The 20,242-nt window shown below is 29.5% G+C and overlaps 1 protein-coding gene across 1 annotated transcript in view; it reads left to right on the top strand.

Annotated features, from left to right (window-relative positions):
- The window catches only part of LOC107448555 (uncharacterized), a 33,810-nt gene extending 14,634 nt beyond the window's left edge, over positions 1-19,176 (top strand). Inside the window, exon 2 of the mRNA XM_016063801.3 lies at positions 17,920-19,176. Within this exon, the coding sequence (XP_015919287.1) occupies positions 17,921-18,904 (984 nt within the window). The 5' untranslated portion in view covers position 17,920 and the 3' untranslated portion in view covers positions 18,905-19,176. The remainder of the gene's footprint in view (positions 1-17,919) is intronic.
- Positions 19,177-20,242: the final 1,066 nt, after the last annotated feature.

The following is a 20,242-nucleotide window of genomic DNA, read 5'->3' as shown; positions in this document are numbered from 1 at the left end:
TAAACGATGTTTGTTAACTTCATCAAAATTCTAAGCCATCTTTTCTTCAGTTCCCGAACTAAGTTATTTATTTTTAATATCCCAGAAAGGTGACATTTTTAGATCTAAATTTGACGATGTTTTTCATACATTTCAGCTGCTGTGTCACGCTTCAAATGTATTTTTGTGAAAGTTCTTCTGTCATTATAGATATGTCCGTTTGTCGTGATGTAATTTTCTTTAACGAGATGTTATATTTAGAACTTGAGACAATTTATGATAAATTCTTGGAAACAGTTTTCTTAGATAAGTACCCGTAGAATATAAAATTGGATAAAGATTTGTTTATTTATTTTTGGAGGAAAAATTTAGCTTTCTTAAGTTTAGAAAAATACGTGAAATATTTTAATCAGCTAAATTGCTTCTTAAAAAAAACTAATTCCAAATATAAGTTTATTAAAATATTTTCCTTTTGCTTAAGAATAGTACTTAATGATTCACGTGAAACTTTAGTTATCAGAATATTTTTGATGATTATTTAAATTGGAACTTAGCTTTCTTTTAAAAATTATCTTCAAAAAAGTGTTAACCTTAGTTTTGTTCAACATTTAAAAAATTTAAGTCCAAAACTGGGGGGGGGGATCTTTATTATTCTGCGAATATTACTCAGCGAGTGAGTAACAAAAGCTGGAAAGTAAACAAAGGTTAAGTGGTTTAAGCTGGTTTTAAAATCGAATAGATAAAAATGTACTTTTAACACTAGGTTTACGGACGTTTCTTGTATACCTCTACGAACCTTTTATACCTCTTTTATACTCTCTACGAACACGCGTCAATTTGACGCATGAACGAATACATATAACAACACTTACAGATATGCCAACTTGCTCCAGAAAGCAAATATATATTTTAAAGGGGTAGTTTATCAATTGTGATTCTTGGTTTAATAAATTCAATTTAGTAGATTTTTATCCACCCCTATTTCTAAATAATTCGTAGGCTTATATAATTCACCACTTTATATTTGCAAAATTTACTTAGTAGTTATGTACCGTTTTATGAATTATTTTGGCGTGTCCGGAGCAGTTGGTATCTCTGCAATTAAAAAAGCAACGTAATTATATACTATAAGAAGAAAAAATGAAAATATGAGATATATATTTATGAAATATTCTAGCATTTTATTTTTCAATACTCGAACTAAGCAACTGAAACCTTCAAAATCTGACAGTCTGACATCAATTGACATTCAGCATTTGTTCTTTCTTATTATTACTTATCGGAAACAGTTGTTTATCGCTTGTTTCATTTGAGTTAACTATATCGGATAACGGATCAAAGCATTGTCGGTACAACGCTATTTATTATTGATGTGATGCTTGCATGTTTACTCAAAATTTTGTCTAAATTACGATCGCGTCAAATTGACGCATATCCATAGAGATAGGTATACCACAAAGAGAATTTCAATATTTCAGCGCTTTTGAAGAAAATAGACTTAAATATATACTTACCTCAATCAATGGATAAAAGTCATTGCAAGAGATAAAATAAAAATGCAAACGGGTTTTGTAACTTTCCATATAAAATTCGAAATGCTTCAAAGTGAAGCGTCCCGTAAACCTAGTGTTAAATATTGGTTAACTTTCAAAAAATAGTTGCAAAATTAACCTCAGTCAGAAGTTTTGATGTGCCTTATTTTATAAAAAAAAGTACTATAAATTTAAAACAAAAGTTTCTTTCTTAACTTGCTGTTTTGTAAATGGAGCATAAGTTACATCTTGAGAAATTTTTCATTGTTATGAAGACAGTTATAAAGTATGAAGACAGTTTTTTGGTAACAAATTATTCTATATTAAATTTGGAAAAAAAATTTGAAAGTTATTTTTAATTGAAAATATGAATTAAGAGCAGGGCATCATTGGGGAAATAAGTCTAAAACCATTATATTTTTTAAAGGATCATAAGTATAGTACATAAGTATAATAAATTAGAATTTGGCTTTCAAAGCACAAAACAAAACAAAAAAAATATTTGTCGAAGTATGCTGTAATGCATGGTTTTTAATTATTTTGACAAACAAACCTGCAGGAAGATTAAAATTTGTAATCCTTGTGCTATATTTAGTCTTGTTAGAATTTGTTTCTGGTGTATATACGTAAGCTGAAAAAAATTAAAATAAGACTAATTATGGCTTACTTCGAAGTGAAAACTTAAAAGAACTGCTGTTAAATGCTTATTTTTTTTCCTCGTAATATAGTCAATATATTGTAATTAGAAATTTAATATTTTCCTTTCAAAAATGCCATTTCTCTTTCACTGTTATTTTTCTTAAATTAATTTCATAAAAGCAACCATAAGATTAAACAAATTATGAATTATAAATTGGATCTAAATATGGGCAGAGAGAGGCTTCGGAACTCATCACTGAAGAAATGCTAAATTGCGGAACCACTTTAACTCTTCCATAGAACCCTGGGGTTCCGAGGAACACCTTTTGGGAACCGCTGTAATGCAGTTTCAAGTCACTCTCACAAATTTTCGGAATCTCACGAGCTTGAGATCATAGAATAGCGGAAACTTTTTCTACATAAACCTTAACTAAAAAGGTTTCGTTCAGTTTACTAACCGCAGTAATATGAATCTGCGTTAATTTATTATTATTATTTTAATTTAAAATATTTTTAGCTGTAAAGGTTTCTCAAAAGGGAAGGAATTTTTCTTTGCAAGTCAAAGTAGAAAAAATTCATAGTGAAAAAGACATGCTAGTCTCTGTAAAATTTAAACGTGTTTCAAGCTTCACTGAGAATGAATATAAAAATGAACCTTGAGGAGCACTTATAATAAGCATAAAAATGATTGTTATTACTGTTCGTAAACATGCACTTTGAATAATCATTGAAACAGTAATAAATTATAATAATGGGTAATATTTTGTTTATTAAACGATGTTTGTTAGTATGGATTAATTTGGAATCGCCATTTATAATGATGACGCACTTAAAATTTTATGTTTGTGAAAAGAAGAGACGAGCCACTACTTAATGCGACTTAAAATAATAATGTGCTATTCAAAGGACAATTTTAGCATTTTAATTGCTCTCTTAATTACATTGGGCTACAAATCTTCAAAACGTTCCTACTTCTTAGAGGAATATGGCAAATCCCTAATAAATTCAACGCGCTAAACTGGAAAAAGCTGATTTTGTTAATTTTCTTTTTAAATTCGTACGCATTATTTGAAAAAGTGCATGATTATAAAATATATTGGGAATACTTTTATCTGCTTCTGCCTTTCTAGCTTCATTATAAAACCCCTCTTTGCCTGCTTGTTATATTGGAGTATCTGTACAACTCTTCAATCTGAAGCCTCAAAAAAACATCTTCAAATTTTGCTACAGTGAATCGAGGTAACTTACTTATCCTCTTCGTGCCTGTTAGGCACGAAGTCTTTTTCTATACACTCCTTTTTTGGCCAGGCAACGCGCTTTTTCCCATCCAGTTAATCCTGCTCTACTAAGATGTTCCTTATTGCATCTTTGACATGCTAGTCTCAGCCTCCTTCTTTTTCTCTTTTTCCTCAGGTGCCCATGAGCTTGCAACATTTGCAGGATTGTTTCTATATGTTCAATGCGTTAAATGAAATCTATAATGCATCTCTGCAAAGTATCAAGTTGACCACCTGTCTAAGTTGACACTTATTATCAAGAATTGAACTTATTCTATGTAATAAAAGAGAGCAAAATCTCAATCTGACTATCTGTCTAGCTTGCATGTTGACATTTGAATTTATCTAATAATGTTATTGAAATCTATACTAAACCCTTCGTTTGTTGACTGAGAGAAAAATAATTTAAAAATATTTTAGTATATTAGAATTTTCCTAAATCAGATAAATTGTATTAGAAACGAACTTACAAAAATTGATTATAAGTGGAAAATAAGTAAGAGCTTTTTAATTGATTCGTAAGTATAACAAAACAAACTGCAAAATGTTGACATGAATATAGTGCATTCTCTAATAATGAATCAATGAAAAATATAAAAATATTTTTCATTGATTGTTGTGTACTGTATACTCATCTTTTATTAAACGAATCACTTTAACAATAAGTTCGTGCAATCGATTTTATTTGAACGTTAAATAAAATTTTATAGTGATGCTTAAAAAAATTAATTATATTGATCTACAGTTTGATTAAAAATATAAATACAATGATATAATAAAGAAAAACTGACTGCTTTTCTCTAAGTTGACCTCAAAAACAAAACACTGCAAGTTATCAACTTACACAAGTTTTGCATTAGATTAAAGTCCTTTTATTACTAAGAAAAAAACGTTAATATCCATGGAAAGAGAAACAAATAACTATTTTCAATGTAATGTTCGTGTTCCGAACGTTAAATTCAATGGGACTGATAAGCAACCACGTACGAAGCAATTTCATTGTTGCCGAGTGTTATCTCTGAGTAAATCTCATGCAAAAGGTTTATAATGTTTCGTGATATGCAAAAACTGATGTCAATATTTTCAACTAAAAATTACGGTATGCGTAATATAGTTCTGATTTACATTATCTGCTATGTTGAGAGTCTTATGAATTCTTCTGATAAGGTCTTAACCAATGTTTTCTCATAGGCGATTTCCTACTGTTTATTTTTACTATGATAGCTATATTCTAATATGTAAAAGTGTAAAATAAAATGTTATATCAAGCAAATCTTTTTTAAATAGATTTCGAGTCACCGAGTTTGAATACATTAATTTTAGGCAACATGAATGTTTTCTATATGCGATCTACATGAAGAGAAAATTATGATGTATTAAAAAAAAAGGAAAAGGGGCTAAGCAACATGTTAAGTATACAATCAATAAGAGGGCTGTCTTGTGAAATTGAAGTGATAACTTACTTACAATTCATGTAAGTCATCTTACTACGAATTAGTATATTTCTGGTGTGTATATAATACTCAAAATTTCACAAATTCTAATATTTGCTTAAGAGAAGTTTAATCTTCTCATAAGTATGTTCATTTTCTAGAGAGGCAGGTAAAAATATGACAGAGTTCAGGTATAAAAAAGATAAAATTTATTTTCATATAAAGTTTATTGGGAAATTTCTACTCTATTTTATTTACCAAAGCCTACCATTGTTAGAGACTAAAACTTTTCATAACGGATGAAAGATTCATACCGGTGGTTGTTAACCTAGTGTGGTCCTCACGGAAAATCTCAATTCTGTATTCCATTCTTCGTGACAATTGACAAGAAGGAATGCGAGAAGAATGAGAATTAGTTTTGTCATTCTCACAGAGATTTTAAAACTTAAGGTCGTAAGTTTGTTGTCCAATTTCACTGTCGTTGCTCCCACGCTCACGGTTTTATGTCTTCAGGGCAATAAAGAAGATTAAAGCTCCGAAAAAATAGAAGAAAGTGTTTTGCTGTACTTAGCTTATCTTGACAATAAGAAAAGGAAGTCTAAGCTTTATTTGGGGGAAATCAGTCATGCGTTGCGTCTGGTATATTTCGTTGAGATTCCAAATTTTTTTCAAGCTTTTTTTTATTTCATTTTGACTGTTTTAGATGCAACTATTAATTTACAAGACTGATGCAATAACTCCATTAATATTATGCAAATCACATATTAATTAAATCTGCCTTAGAGTGCCCTCCAGCTGATGTAATCCACTTCTTTACTCTGTTGTAAAAACATCAACAACAATCTTTGAAACCCTCTTTTTATACTGCTGTTTAACTCTGACATCCCTTGTATTTTCTACATCCTCAAAACTTAATTGTTTAGCTAATTTTGGAAACAAAAAGTTTGAAAGATATTTGTTCAACAGTATTGGGGATTTTGTAATTGCCATAACCTTCAGTACCAAAACCTTTGCCAAATGAACAAGGTATAAGGATGTCCAAATCTTGAAGGAAATCTCAACGCCTAAATTCAGCAGCATTCTGAACTAGCACCAAACTTATAAAAATTTGCACAAAATGAGAATAAGGCTTTGATTTTGATAATTTTAATTTTGGTGGAAAAATGCAGCCGCATTAATGATTTTTAAAAAGCTTAAAACTTCTAAAATATTTTAGTTATTTGTCCGTTCTAACGGCCAGATAATTCTTTAAAGTACGGGCAAGAAGGCATGTATAGTTTAAAAATATAGCTTTGTTTCAAGTGTAAGGCACTTAAACTTTCTAATTTTCTTTGTCAAGAGAGCTTCGAAAAATCATATTTTTATCACTTTTTTATCCAAGTAAAAAAAAACAATACAACAGGTGAGAGTTAACCTGGAAGCATGAGGAATGGGTATATAATTAACATAATATTTCAGGAGTTATTAAAATCAATTGTAAAAATTAAATACCGCACCTTGCATATAAATGCTGGAATGTCAGGTTCAGGTTGTGACCTCAGGTTGGGGCCTGGCAGAGCGGCATTACCCACCAAACGCTCTGCAAAGCGTGGCGGTAGCGGGTTCGAATCCAGCTGTTATCCTGGATGTTTCTTCGTGCTGTCCTTCTCTGTGTTATGCTATCTGTCCTTCTATTTCCCAACGGTTTATAAGCCTAAACTGAGCACACAAGCATGCAAATGTATATAATTACAATAAATGAGTAGGAATCTTTTATGTTAAGTATGAACACTAAAATCTTTTTTTGAATGTTAAAGTTAGAAACTTATCAGCAACAAAAACCATCCTTAGCATTGAAAAGATATTAAATTATTACTAACAAGAGAACATCTTGGTGGTTAAGGAAAAATTCCTCTTCAGTTTAATCTGTTGCTTACCAGCTACTGGGAAAATTTTTCGTCAGGAAAAATGAAGTTTTTATCAGAATCTTCACAGTTGCCTAGCAACAGAGTGATTTAATCAAATTTTTACTGAACAATTTATTCCCCCCCTTCAAAACCTACCCTAAGTATCGCAATGTTTCCTTGTTGAATTCCTGCTGGAATCATATAAAAAGTGATTAAAAATTACTTAATAATAAATAAATAAAAAAGGACACTCAAATATTGCAACATTGTATAGAAGGGCATTTAAGAAGTGCAATCTTATCTACTTTATGTTAATATTAAAATTTCGAAATTAAATTCGAAATATAAATCTTCGGTTCTTGTTTAGAATGGCTTGTATTTTACAAAAAGATAATTTTTAATTCATAAGAACAATTTTACTTTTATACATTCATTTACAAATTTGAAAAGACACTGTTTTGATATAGTACCCTTTACAGTGAATAAATTCAAAGAGTTATGTAAAAACAAAATAGACTTTTGATGACTTTCTGAATTCGCTGAATTTGTGATACCTTGCTTTTTTTATTTCTCTGAATACTAATTTTAATAAGTTAAATTGTAAAAATCAAACACAACTGAAGTAGATTTTATTTTGATCAAAAGATAGTCCTACACGCATCGGAAATCAATCAATAAGTTTCATCTATTCAAAAAGTTTATTAACGTATATCAAACTCTAGCATTGTTGCAAATATCGAAACGCAAACAATTCACCACGTTATGTACGCAAGAAATTGAGTTTCCGATTTTGCATGTTGCTACTAATGAAAATTAATTAAAACAAATCTAACAACTCTGAAGACTTTCCGGGCGAAATCATTCGATGACTTCCTAGTAGCGATCGCTTAGTCTTGGCTTGAAGTGTTATGGAATCTGATTCTTTGAAAGAAGACGTGCGCATTAAATTAGAGATTAAAACCCATTGAACCGTGAAAAGATATCCTTTGTTGATGCCGGAAAATTAAAGAGCAGATAAATATTGCCGGTAATCGGGCATGCAAGTACTAATTAAGTGTGCACTCTTTATGAATGCGCTGGATCGGTTCATAGGCAAGCATCGAATCTGCGTTACGTTAATTGACAGGAAGTAAAATATTCTTGGAAATGGTTTTTTTTACATCCTTCATGTAACAAAAAGATTTTAAAAGGTAAAAGAAACGTATGCTCCAATTTCCGAAATCAATTATGTTAAATGAATTATTTTTAGTTTCGCGAATGTCAATTGTAGCTTGTGGATGACTGTTAACATTCTTATTGATTTATTTAAAATGCGTCTTGGAGCGTTGTTTCTCTCCTTTTTGATTCAAATGTAACTAATTTAGAATGCTTTAATTTTATTTAAAAGTTTTGAAAAAATAAACTGCGATATTAAAGATGTTCGTTACCAAGATAAATAATTTTTTCGCCAGGAAAAGTAAAATAAAAACAGTTTCAGTGAAACTTCAACAAAAACTATTAAAGCTTTAATTCTAAACTGCAAATCTTATCGAAAAGGATTCTCTGAACTTAAAAATGAGCGAATAGCTTAAATATTTTAAAAGTATTATCTCTATGCATTTAATTCGTAATGTGCTATTAAACTTGCAACTGTAAAATACCCAATATTCAGAATGTTGAAATTTTTACATCTTAATATTTAGTAATCACTTTATTTAAATGTTTACCGGTATTATATGGTTATAAGCATATATGGCAACGTTACTTTTAAAAAGTAACGAGTAAAAGTACAAGTATTTTTAAAAAAAGTAACGAGTAAAAAGTAAAAAGTTCTTATTTTAAAAAGTAACGAGTAAAAAGTACAAGTAAAAGTACAAGTACTAAACAAAAAAAGTAACGATTTAAAAGTACATTTCTAGGAAATCGAAAATTCAAAGTAACCTAAAATTTTATTGAATAATATTCTTATGTTCTTTAATGTTTTTGCAAAATTGTTGTTATTTATTTAATTATTTTTAATTTTGAAAGTTATGGATATTAATTTATTTTTAAATTCGGAAGAATATTATAATATAATTTTATAATATAATCGTATAATATAATTTTAAAATCAAATATAATTTTAATATCAAACTTTTTATGGATTTGCACGAAAAAGAAATTTTATCTATTGATTTTAATTTTTAGTTTATTATTTTTATTTATTTAAATTACCATTGATTTAAAATTGTTTTACTCTTTAGAAACGCGTTTTAAAAACACAAACATAAACAAAGCAAACACGGGGTTTCAGATAGCTTTGTGATCTTTGAGCTAGTAAAAAATAATTGAATGTGCAGTATAAGTTGAAACAGAAGGTATTTAAACACGAAGTTAGCTGTGAATGCATATATATTGCACATTAATTTTATAAATTAAAAAAACATAAGCATTTTTTTTAAATTTAATTTTTTGTTTTTTTAGAAAGCTTACCGAGTTTTAGAAAAAAGTAACGATTTCATTCGATATTTCCGTTACAAATACTTGTACTTTTTCCCTAAAAAAGTAACGAAAGTACAAGTAAAAGTACTAAATTTAAAAAGTAACGAAGTACAAGTAAAAGTACGTACTTTTTACTTGTACCGGCGGTACAAGTAACGAAAGTAAAAGTACTGCCATATATGGTTATAAGTGTGCAGCTTGCAATGAGTTCAGGTTTGTCTTTTTAACTTCGGATATTATGATAAGCCCAAACAATGCAACGTTGGTGTGACTTTCCAAATATTAGAAAACTATACAAACACTTTTTATTTTGTCTTTATATTGACATTTTCCATTTTCATTGTCAAGAGAGTGCTGGCAAATGATGAAAAAAATCTAACAGTATGTAGCAAGTCGTTAACAGTTATGAACTCAGACCAGTTACAGAAACAATGTATTCTCTAAAAACGGTATTTGAAATAAAGACAGTCTCTGAAAAACAACCTTAAATGAAGAAAAAAAATTAATATAACTTAAGGCTGTCGAGGAGAATGGCGTAAGTCAAAACAGCTCCAACGATGACAAAAATAACACTTCGCTGTAATGGCATCACTTTCCAGGCTGTCAGATGGACGTCTTTTCGTACAAAAAGTAACAAATTTCTGTAATGCTTTGACAGATTTTCATATTTCCCTCCTATTTTATGCACTAAGGTGTGAATTTCTGATGCTGATTCTGACATCCAAGAAGCTGACAACGTAATAAAAACAAATGCTACAAACTGATTTATACTAGAGCAGAGTATTAGCTCTTTAAGCTGCCTGCTAGGCACAACTTCTCCGTGGATAAAAATGCATAAGCAGTAATGTACCATTGCTGCAACAATAATAATTGTTAAAAACACTAAAAACGATAGTTCATTATCTATATTCTCAACTAAAGAAGATAGTCTAATGTATCTTCGTCTAAAATTGTTGAAATCTACCAATCGTTCAACTGATAGAGATTTTTTCAGATTTTCAAACAGCATTTTTAACTGGTAACAGACTGAAACGTAATAAAAAGCAAAGCAATTCAAAGGAAGTAACAGACAACTTGCGTTCACAATTGACACTACGGCTCCAATTATAGAATCTGATCGTAGACTCAACTCAATATTACACTTGAAAATCCATAAAGTAAGCATCGTGCTCGATGAAATCCACAATATAATAAAAACCTTGAATTTCAGGCTTAAGAGAAACAGACCTCTTTTAAAACATGCGGCTATTGCCACTAGTCGATTATATTTCAATATTATGGCACACCGAAATATAATGAGGGTCAAATTAGACGCGAAATAACTGAAAAATAATAGTGCTATTAGGTCGTTTTTAATGATGATAATAGTTGAGCAACTTGCAGTTATAACTGGAATAAGCATTATTGTTGTCATTATAATCTTCAAAAAGATGCGTTTTAGATGGTTTTTTGAAGCAATGTCTGTGGAAAATATCAACGCCAAAAAAAGAAAATTGAATATGATTTTATAAATATTTTTCATCTTGTTAATGGATTCTTGCACAATTTTAATCCTTGGTGACTTTCTTAAGCTTCCTAAATGTAACGCCTATCTCCGTGTATGTTTCAATTGTTTTTGTAGAACGATGTTATGCAAAAATCAGAGTAAAATATTTCCAACAATTTAAAAACTATATTATTTCACATTTAATTTTTTCTTAATAAACAAAAATCATTCATATCTTTTCAGCTCGTGACTTTGGCATGCGAGAGGAAATCAATCTATTCTTAGAGATTCTCTTGTACGTCTGCTTAATACATTTGCAAATAGTTCGAAAAACCATTGCAGGGTCATGACCTTATATTCATTTTATGAAATTGTCGTTTATAATTCTCGCTACCAAACACATTTTAAATTCGAAAACCCAGAAAGGATAAAAAAATTAAACAAATTTTGATAATCCCTTGGCTGCAGGTTTTAACGATTTATAGGCAATGCATGAACTGCTTAACTTATTTTAGCGAAGAATATTAAAACAACTACATCTTACTTGCTTGCATCGCAAGAGTCTATGCACATTTGGAGATTCATTCCCTCTGTTGCACATTCCTTATCATTCTAAATTGTTTTAGAAAATTTTATTTTGATAAGGCTATTTTTTTTTATCTCCATTTAGAACTCCAAATTGTCTTTCAAAAATAAGAAGTTGATTATTTTAATTATTACGTGTCCATATTCTTCAAAACTGCTTATTTCCAACCATAAATACTGCAACAAATTTGATAATAAAACCCCTTCAGTAAATATTCTATAATTTATTCAAACACCGGACATAAAATGATGCCATGAATATTTTCCTATTATACTAAACATCTGAATATCAGTCATTTTCCTGTTAAGTGTTAGGTTAATTTTTTTAACAAATATCTGGAAAAAAAACACCAATACGAATAAAAGAAAATTGAATATAATTTTATAAATGTTTTCAATCTTATCAATAGACTCCTGCACATTCCTTGATGACTTTTCAATTTCTGGAAGAAAAAAAATAGAACGGTAAACGCAAGCAAATTTTCAAAATTATTAAAAAACACTACCATTTTACAATTACAATCATCAAATAACTTTTTTTTCTTAATTATTAGTGACTTTTAAAGAATCTTGAACTAAGACGAATAGTTCTCTTCATTTAAATTAACTAGTTTTTTATTAATTCAAAAATGTGATTACATTTAAATACTTGTTATCTACTCTCTCTGAATCACAAAGGAACGAGGTAGTGGTTGAAGTAACAACTATCTGAAGAAAAGAGAAATTTTTCCGTTTCAAATTTGCTTCCTATTAAATACTGTCATGTAAATAAATTATATAAATTATAATAAAGATTTTAATCATTTTTATAAATTGTGGTTTTGTATCTTTCCTATAACAAAAACACAGATACAATTGAATATTTACTTCGTTGCCAAAGTAACCGAAGTTATTACCTTATACGAATAAACTTACTATCCAAAAATTTATTTGTAATGTCTGGTAAAGAATAGCAACTCTTGCGTCATAAACAACGACTATCTAAAATGTTATTTATTTTTTGAAATATTGTTTATTGGTACTTTGCAGTAATCTACAGTATAATTGAATTTTTTTCTAAAGAATAAAGGACCATATCGGATATTACCTTTTTCGAAACACCGAAAATATTATCAATAACTTAAAATATAAATGGTATTGAATGATTCTATAACAATGCGGCATTATAATTGTTTTGTTACTAGAAAGCGGTTCTGTACAATTGAATAATATTAATAACTATAATATTTATCGATTTACTCTTCGACCTAAAATTTTATTTAACACATTTTTCATACTTTATTTTGTATTAATCTTGGTCAAAATTAGTGAAAAAGGTAATATTTAGTATTTTAATAATTTATGATTATGAAATACTGCATGAAACACCCAAATCTCCCAAACACAGCTCGCTTCCTAACAATATTTGTTCGTAATTAGAGTGTCAAAAAATATTTATATAAAGGGTACCGGGGTTCCATCAAAGGGTAAATAAGATAATAATGATTAAATACTAATTATAGAAGAAAGTATGTATTAGTTTGGAATATTTATCGAAATTCTTTTGTTGATTTTTATTTTGCACCCTTAAAGTTTCAAATGAATGTTTTATATACAATCTCTGTGATTTGAATCGGCATAGTGTATTTTTTTATGAAATGGTGTAAAATTATTGCTAACTACAAAACATAAGAGACGTTCCTTCTATAAATTTTAAGATAATACATATTAAGACTATCGAAAAATCAAACGGTAACTTTTATTTTAAATCTATGTGACTGTTAGCTTATTTTTGAGAGAGAAAAAATGATATCCATTTGTGGTTTCTGATCGACATAAAATGCGGTAAATACATTTCTGAATTTTAATGTATTACAAAGAATTTTTAAGTTACCTAGTGTACGGGAGAATTCAGATTACAAATGAATTCCTGAATCAAGTATCGGGGGAAATTTGCTTTCGTGGAGGACTATTTTGATGAAACTAGCTCGCGTTTGCGTTACATAGGGAGGAAAACTACGAAAACTTTCCACAATCAGTGTGACGGCAAGAAGACTATAACCCTCAATATAACCATATCATTAGCATAACCATATTATAGAGCAAAATGGTCGATACTATGGCTCTAGTTAAACATGGTTCATTTTATTTAGGTTGTACAAGACTTTGGTTCTAAATTCCGATATTATGATTATTTTTCTGAGTGTGAAGGTTCCCTAGGTGAACAATTGCTCTGAAGAATTAGAAGGATGCTTTGAAATTTTCTAAATATCGATTAGAATTTACTATAAAATTATTTTTAGACGCTTTAAAAATATTCAATTTTATAGAAATTAATTGCGGAATCTGAACTGTTATTGTTAAGAATTGGGGTTCAATCCCTAGCTTGGAGCCCACCCAGCGTCAGATCGATGGATACCAGCTGGTCTAGGAAGTAACAGTGACCTGTGCGCAATGCTGGCCACATTGCCATAATCATACAGTTGGTCACGAAATTGTGAATCCTTAAGATCCATGACCCCCTGGCCCACAACGGGATGCTGCGGGAATCCTCCACTTTTTTAATTGAAGAATCATTTAAATATTGAAGTCTGTATCAAAATAAGTATAATTAAAACATGCTTTTTCTGTAATTTAAGGGCCGATCTGAAAGTGTATCTCAACAAAAATTAAAAACCAACTGTTTAAAAAAAATTTTAGAGATAAGATTGCAATGATAAGTGTTTTTATTGCGAAGTGGGCGTTAATACAGAAAATTTAGAAACTCGTTATCTTGTAGTGAAAGCGATGAGTGATATGAGGATTATTCAGGTTTATGAGTGGACACATTTAAAAAAAGATAGTATCGAATTTACAACTTCCTGAATCTCAGTTTCTTCTCTTTTTTCACATCAAAAGAGTAACTCAAATCTTTGTCCTATTTTTTTCCCCTAGCTATGTTACCATGAAAACAAAGGCAAACCTTACTTTTGTTGCCAGCCGATTGTTGTGACGTATTAGAGGGTCACATATTTTGCATGATTTACGTGAGGCATGGTCATATTCAAGCATTCTTTTCTTAGACTACACCCTAGTTTATAAACTGTATGCTTGGCTGCTTTTTCACTAAAAATCGGCGAGCGTTGATCGTTTTATATAGAATTTTTTTCCCAAAAGGTGTTTAAGAGATGAAATGATACACTTTATTGAGCAGGGAAATGATGGATATTTTTTTATTAGAAAAAAAAAAGCATTTTATCGTATAATGTGATAAAAATATCATTTCGTTTTATTCTATAGAATTCAGCGTTCACTGTGAATGACGTTTGAAATTTCATGCGTGATTCAATTGATAAATTTCACGGAAATGTTTCTATTAAAAACTTTCTCTATTTGTATAATATTTAAAATGATCTATTTTTACTTCATTTTAGAAACATTTTATTAATTTGAAGAGAGATGACTACATATTTCGTTATCACTTTATTAAAAACTTGAAAAAGGGACCATTAAATTACTCAGCCCATCTTTGGGTGGGGACTTATTATGATGTTGAGGTATTTGTGTAAAATCTCATCAACTGGGAGGTTTATGCGCGCATTTCACCAAATTGACACCAAGTCGTTTCATATTGTAAGCAATGCATTTTTAATGGGAATTAAAGCAAAACAAAAAACAAAAAAGAAAAGATTTAAAAAGAATTTCTGCTTTTTTAGAACATACGATAAAAAAAAAATTTGGTGCGATTCATTGCGAAATAACTCAAAATAAAAGTACTTTAAATTCATTACATTATAAATCCTTTCACCAAACCTTAAAACACTTTGAATTCATTATACCTCAAAAAGAAAAAATATATATTATTTCATTATTCATTCATAAAAAATATATATATTCATTATTGGCGGAAAATCATTTTGTTTGGAGATATTGTTTGGTCAAGTTATAAATGGTCGACGAAATTATACACAAGAATGGTTATTGAGAATTTTCCTTTTTTCACCTGGACTAATCGAAGTGTACCTGGATAAAGATAAATTCATTACCCTCCTTAAAAGTGAATATTTGTTTTTCTTGTGTAGTTTTTGAAATTGTTCATTTCTTAATTAAAATTTGAATAATTTATAATGACTCAGATAAAATAAAAATAATAACATTTGGTACATTTTAAAGTGAGGGGATCAAGTTGAGGGTATTTTATTATAGACTATGTCAACCTTCAGCTATCAAAAGTTACCTCTAGATCGAATCGAGTAAACATGTCTTATATACTAGTGAATTGGTATTTAATATTTGTAGTGGTAGTTATACCACAAAGTCACTCAAAATAGTTATCTCAGTTTTTTTTAGAAAGTTTAGGGGACTCTTTTAGACTTCCTTTATTCAGCTTTAATTGTTTAAGAAAATTTTCTTTTATGATAAGTAAGTTAAATTTTTAAAATTATAAAATATCTTTTTTTTACCTCTTATTGACTTACAATGTCTTAATTTCTGTTCAGAAATAAAAATATACACAAGAAACTGATAAATAAAAGAAAATATACTCTAAATAGGATACTTGAGAGCGGGTAGCTAAATGTGGTATTCAAAAATGATTTCCATTATATTTTTTAAAATCATATTTGTCAATTTTCCATAAAATATTGTGAAATGTTGCAGCATTTTCTGTATCCCTATAAAAACTGGAATTAATTCTGGCTAATAATTATTTATTTTTATGTTACCCTTATTAATTACGAGTATTTAATGAATTAGTAATGCACAACTGTAAAATATTTATCCTTTCAATATCCCACAAATAAAGTTAAAGTTTTAGTCTTATCCAGAGTTGATTACCATAAATTTTTGAAGTTTTACAATATGTTCTTAGATCTTGAATGACAACCACGACCTTCCCTTTATGAGCTATTCAAATGAAACAAGTAATTTGTAGTTCTATTTTGAAATGTCATCGAATGTCTTAAAACAAAATGTTAAAAATATTCTGAGGCTAGTTGTGGTTAAGTCTAATTTACTTCGACATTGTTCACTGTAAAATAATTTTATGTATTATATTTTTAAAAAAAATTTACTCTTCTCTGCAAGGGAACGAATCTATATATTCGTACTTCTCGACAGCTGCATGTTTACTTACGACTTTACATCAACAAAAAATAATAATAATAATAAACGAAAAGATCCCCCCATCGTAGAAGAGTAACTCGTGTTACGAGAACGAGGGATATTTTAAGAATTGCACAACAAGGCCCATGGAGGTTTTTTAATGAGCTATTTTATTGAAAAATCTTATAAGTATATACTGCTTACTGTTGATAAAAGAAATGTTGCATAGCTGGATTGAATTGAAAGTTAGAGAAAATATTAGTTTATTCGTTATATTTTGTTCTTTTTCACGTTTCAGAATGTATGAGAGAAGAAAATTGAATTCCTGTTTATAAATAATCATTTTTTTAGTACATGCTCATGTAGTATTCCCTGGAATTATAACCTCACTATGTTCTTCGCCATCTTTAGATCAATTATTTAAATTGTTGAAAACTTTGAATTCTTATTTTTTTATCTCTACAGGTAATAATTACATTTTTAAATCAATAGATAAAGCCAGAAGTTGTTACTTTTATATAAAATTTTGTCTGTAAACCGACCATAGATTGCAATATAACAGTACACAGAATTTCCAGCACGAAATAAATAATAATTAAATCCCCTTTAAACTATTAAAATGAGCTTCTTAACCCCATGATTTACTCTTTAGGTTACAGAAAAAGTTATGGACGTTTTATTTGGTCGAGATATTTCATTTTAAATTAAAAAATTAAATCTGTAACTAGACGATAAACTTAAGAGATTTGTTGATTCAAACGTGATTTTTAAAGATTATTTATTGCTGTAAAGTATTCCTATTTGTGATTGGTTATAAAAATATTAAATATTTATGGTCGAAAATTATTAACCTATTGTTCAAAGAATTATTAAGATCTAACTTTTATATACATATGGTTAGGGTTTAACAAAGGAGCTGTTAATGTTATAATGTTTTAACGCTAGAAAAGCGGTCTTTTTTTCATTAAATAAGTCACTCTTCAAACTTGTATGAATAAATTGTGAATTAATAACTTGTTATTTAGCATGTGATAAATAAATTGTTATTGAGCATTAGAGTTAATATATAAGTCGAATCGTAACTGTGTACTAGATATAGTTTATAAATAATGACTCTTAAGGTTTATCAAGATTAAGCCATTTTGTAAAAGATCAGAATATGAAAATGAACAATTTTATTTGCTTCCTTCCCTCTTTGTAATGTTAGATTTTCAAGGTGTTTACCTTCTGGCAAATGGGTTCTATGGTCCAGCCAGAGTTTTGCACTGTATAACCACTTCTGGATCTTGGGCCTTTTATTATCTCTTATGCAATGAATTTATTCTAGTATTAAATGTTACAATGTTGAAGAGGTTTATTGAATGTTACAAATAAACTTTTAAATGTTTATCTGTCAATTATGTGAACTCTCAGAGAGAGAGATTGTGAAGTTAAATCAATTTTCAGTGAATGTATTGTGACACTCTTGTGTATTCAAGGTGAAATAGATAATCGTCATTTATAACCTTTTTTTGTCATAGTTAAAATTAATTTTTGAAACTTAAATCAAATATTATAACCAATGAAATTTTTGTTTTTTAGAATGGAGGAAGTCTACGTCATCCGCTTGCGGGGAGTACCTTCAACATCAACTTCAGAATCTTCATCAGCTGTTGACACAAATGATCTCATTCGTGGATCAGTCCTCGGTCTAGGCGTTCTACACTGCATATTTGGAATCCTGGTACTCATCTTCGGTGCCCTCAAGACGACACTGGAGCACGAACCTCCCGCTACAGTTTTCGGAACCTTATTTGGCCCGGTTTTTGTCGCCACTGGCCTATCTGCTATTATGTCCTGGAAGCGTCCTTTTCGCAAACTCAAAATTAAAGTCTTCTTCGGTTTCTCAGTCATTTCTTTACTCAGCTCCGCGACATTTCTTGGATTTTGCTTATTAGGTGTTGTCTATTTTCATAGTGTTCCACGTGTGTTTGGCGAAGGAGCTCACGTGACCGCCAATGCTATAATATCAGCTCTTGGCGAGATGATTGTCGCTGCTCTGTCAGTCTTGACCGCTGGCAGTGCAGTTTGGAAATGCTTGCAATGCGGTGCTTTTCGACCAGCAAATCTACAACAGCAGTCTACCCGTCAAAAAGTCATCGTCAAAACTGACATAGTCGGTGGTCAGTCAGCCGCTGAAATGCAGGGGGCACTCCACGAGGAAATGGTTCGTCATGTTAGCCCTCACTGTATTATTTCTTTGCGCGCCACAGATGAGCAAAGAAATGTGATTAAAAAGGTCCAAGAGTACCTTCATTCTCAAGATGAGCTTAGTTTTACGTTTTCTGATCCCAGCACATTACATGATGAACAAGATTTGGGTGTCGACTCTCAAAACTGGCGAAATGATGTTATGTCTGTGAGCTCGAACAACGGCATTCAAAATATTGAGCAGAATGATCAGAACACAGATAATATTTGTCAGAACTGTGCTAATAACGATCAAATTAGAGACCAAAGTATTCAAAACAAAGATAAAACTGTTCAGAAGACTGATACATTGCCAGATGACAGCATACCATTATAGTTTTTTAATCAGATAGTATGCTTATAATAAAATAAAGCTCTGTGATAGTTTTATTGTCATAGAAATTTTCTGGGCTGATGTGCCATATTCGAAGTTTCTATTAAATGTACCGATTTGTATTGTTTTAGTGGAATATCATTTCAGTTGTACTAATTTACATAAAATTTTGTGTAGTGAAATTTACTTTGTATGATACATATTGTTTAAATGTTGACAAAAATGGCACCAATACACAATTGTTCGTTTAATAAAGTGTTTTTGAAATTTTAAAAGTTTTTTAAGTAACGAATGTATCAAAATTGTACAGGGACGCAATATGATCTGTTCCAAGATTGTTGTTCCAACGAAATTATTGTTCCATTGGATAAATGCAAGTTAATCGTCCCCATTTTTTCCATTCTATGCATTCCTACTTCCATTTTGAGTCAGAGGCAGTTGGTAGAAATATTTAATTTTATTACTTCGTATGCGTGTAACATTTTAAGAATCTGATGCCATCATTAGCTTTTGTGCTAACTTAGTACTCAGACCACTCGTATCAATGTCATAAAGTTTCTTTCTTTAAATAAAAGTTGTCGATGTGCTTCATTAAAAGTTTAAAAAGCTCCCTATTTTTGAACATTTTGTTTAAAACTTTGCTCAGCAGAGAGAAAGTTTTATGATTATCCAGTAAAACGTTTAATTATGAATAACCATATGAACTAGTATTTTTTTTTAATAAACATCTAAGAACTGACATTTTTATTTTCTTTTTCAAAAATAAGAAACAGTGATGAGTCTACAAAGGTATCTATGTTTATTATGTATCTTTGCATACTTATTAAGCATTTATTATTATTATTACCTTTGCCGGTTTTGAAATTATTTAGAATTTTTTTTATTTTTCCGCAAAACATAAATTAGCGTTTAAAAAAAGAGCCTGTGAAGATCATAGTTGTGGAATGAATTCATATAGACTAGAACGAAAATTAGGTTATAAATTTGTGTTTGTTTTGTTTAATGGCTGATATCTTAGAAAAAAAAGTTAATTCCATTAGTAGTTAAAAATTAGTATTCCATTAGTATTAAAAGTTAATTCCATCCATAACTTGTAGCGCTAATTTTTTTTTTTTTTGCTTTATTTTTTGCCAGGTTTTAATTTTACTTCCATTTATTTTTTATTTATTTCCAATTTTTTTAATATAAATAAACTATATTTGCATCAAATTTTAAAAGTAAATATTTAGTTGCATATTTAATATTGGAAACAAACTTTAAATGTAATTTGTCATTGAAAATACTATATCACGTCGAAAAATTCAGGAAAGCTTAAAATTATACTTGCAGCTAGAAAATTAT

The sequence above is a fragment of the Parasteatoda tepidariorum genome, chromosome 5 (genome assembly GCF_043381705.1).
Source record: "Parasteatoda tepidariorum isolate YZ-2023 chromosome 5, CAS_Ptep_4.0, whole genome shotgun sequence".
Classification (NCBI taxonomy): domain Eukaryota; kingdom Metazoa; phylum Arthropoda; class Arachnida; order Araneae; family Theridiidae; genus Parasteatoda; species Parasteatoda tepidariorum.
This window is presented reverse-complemented; position numbering and strand designations above follow the sequence as displayed.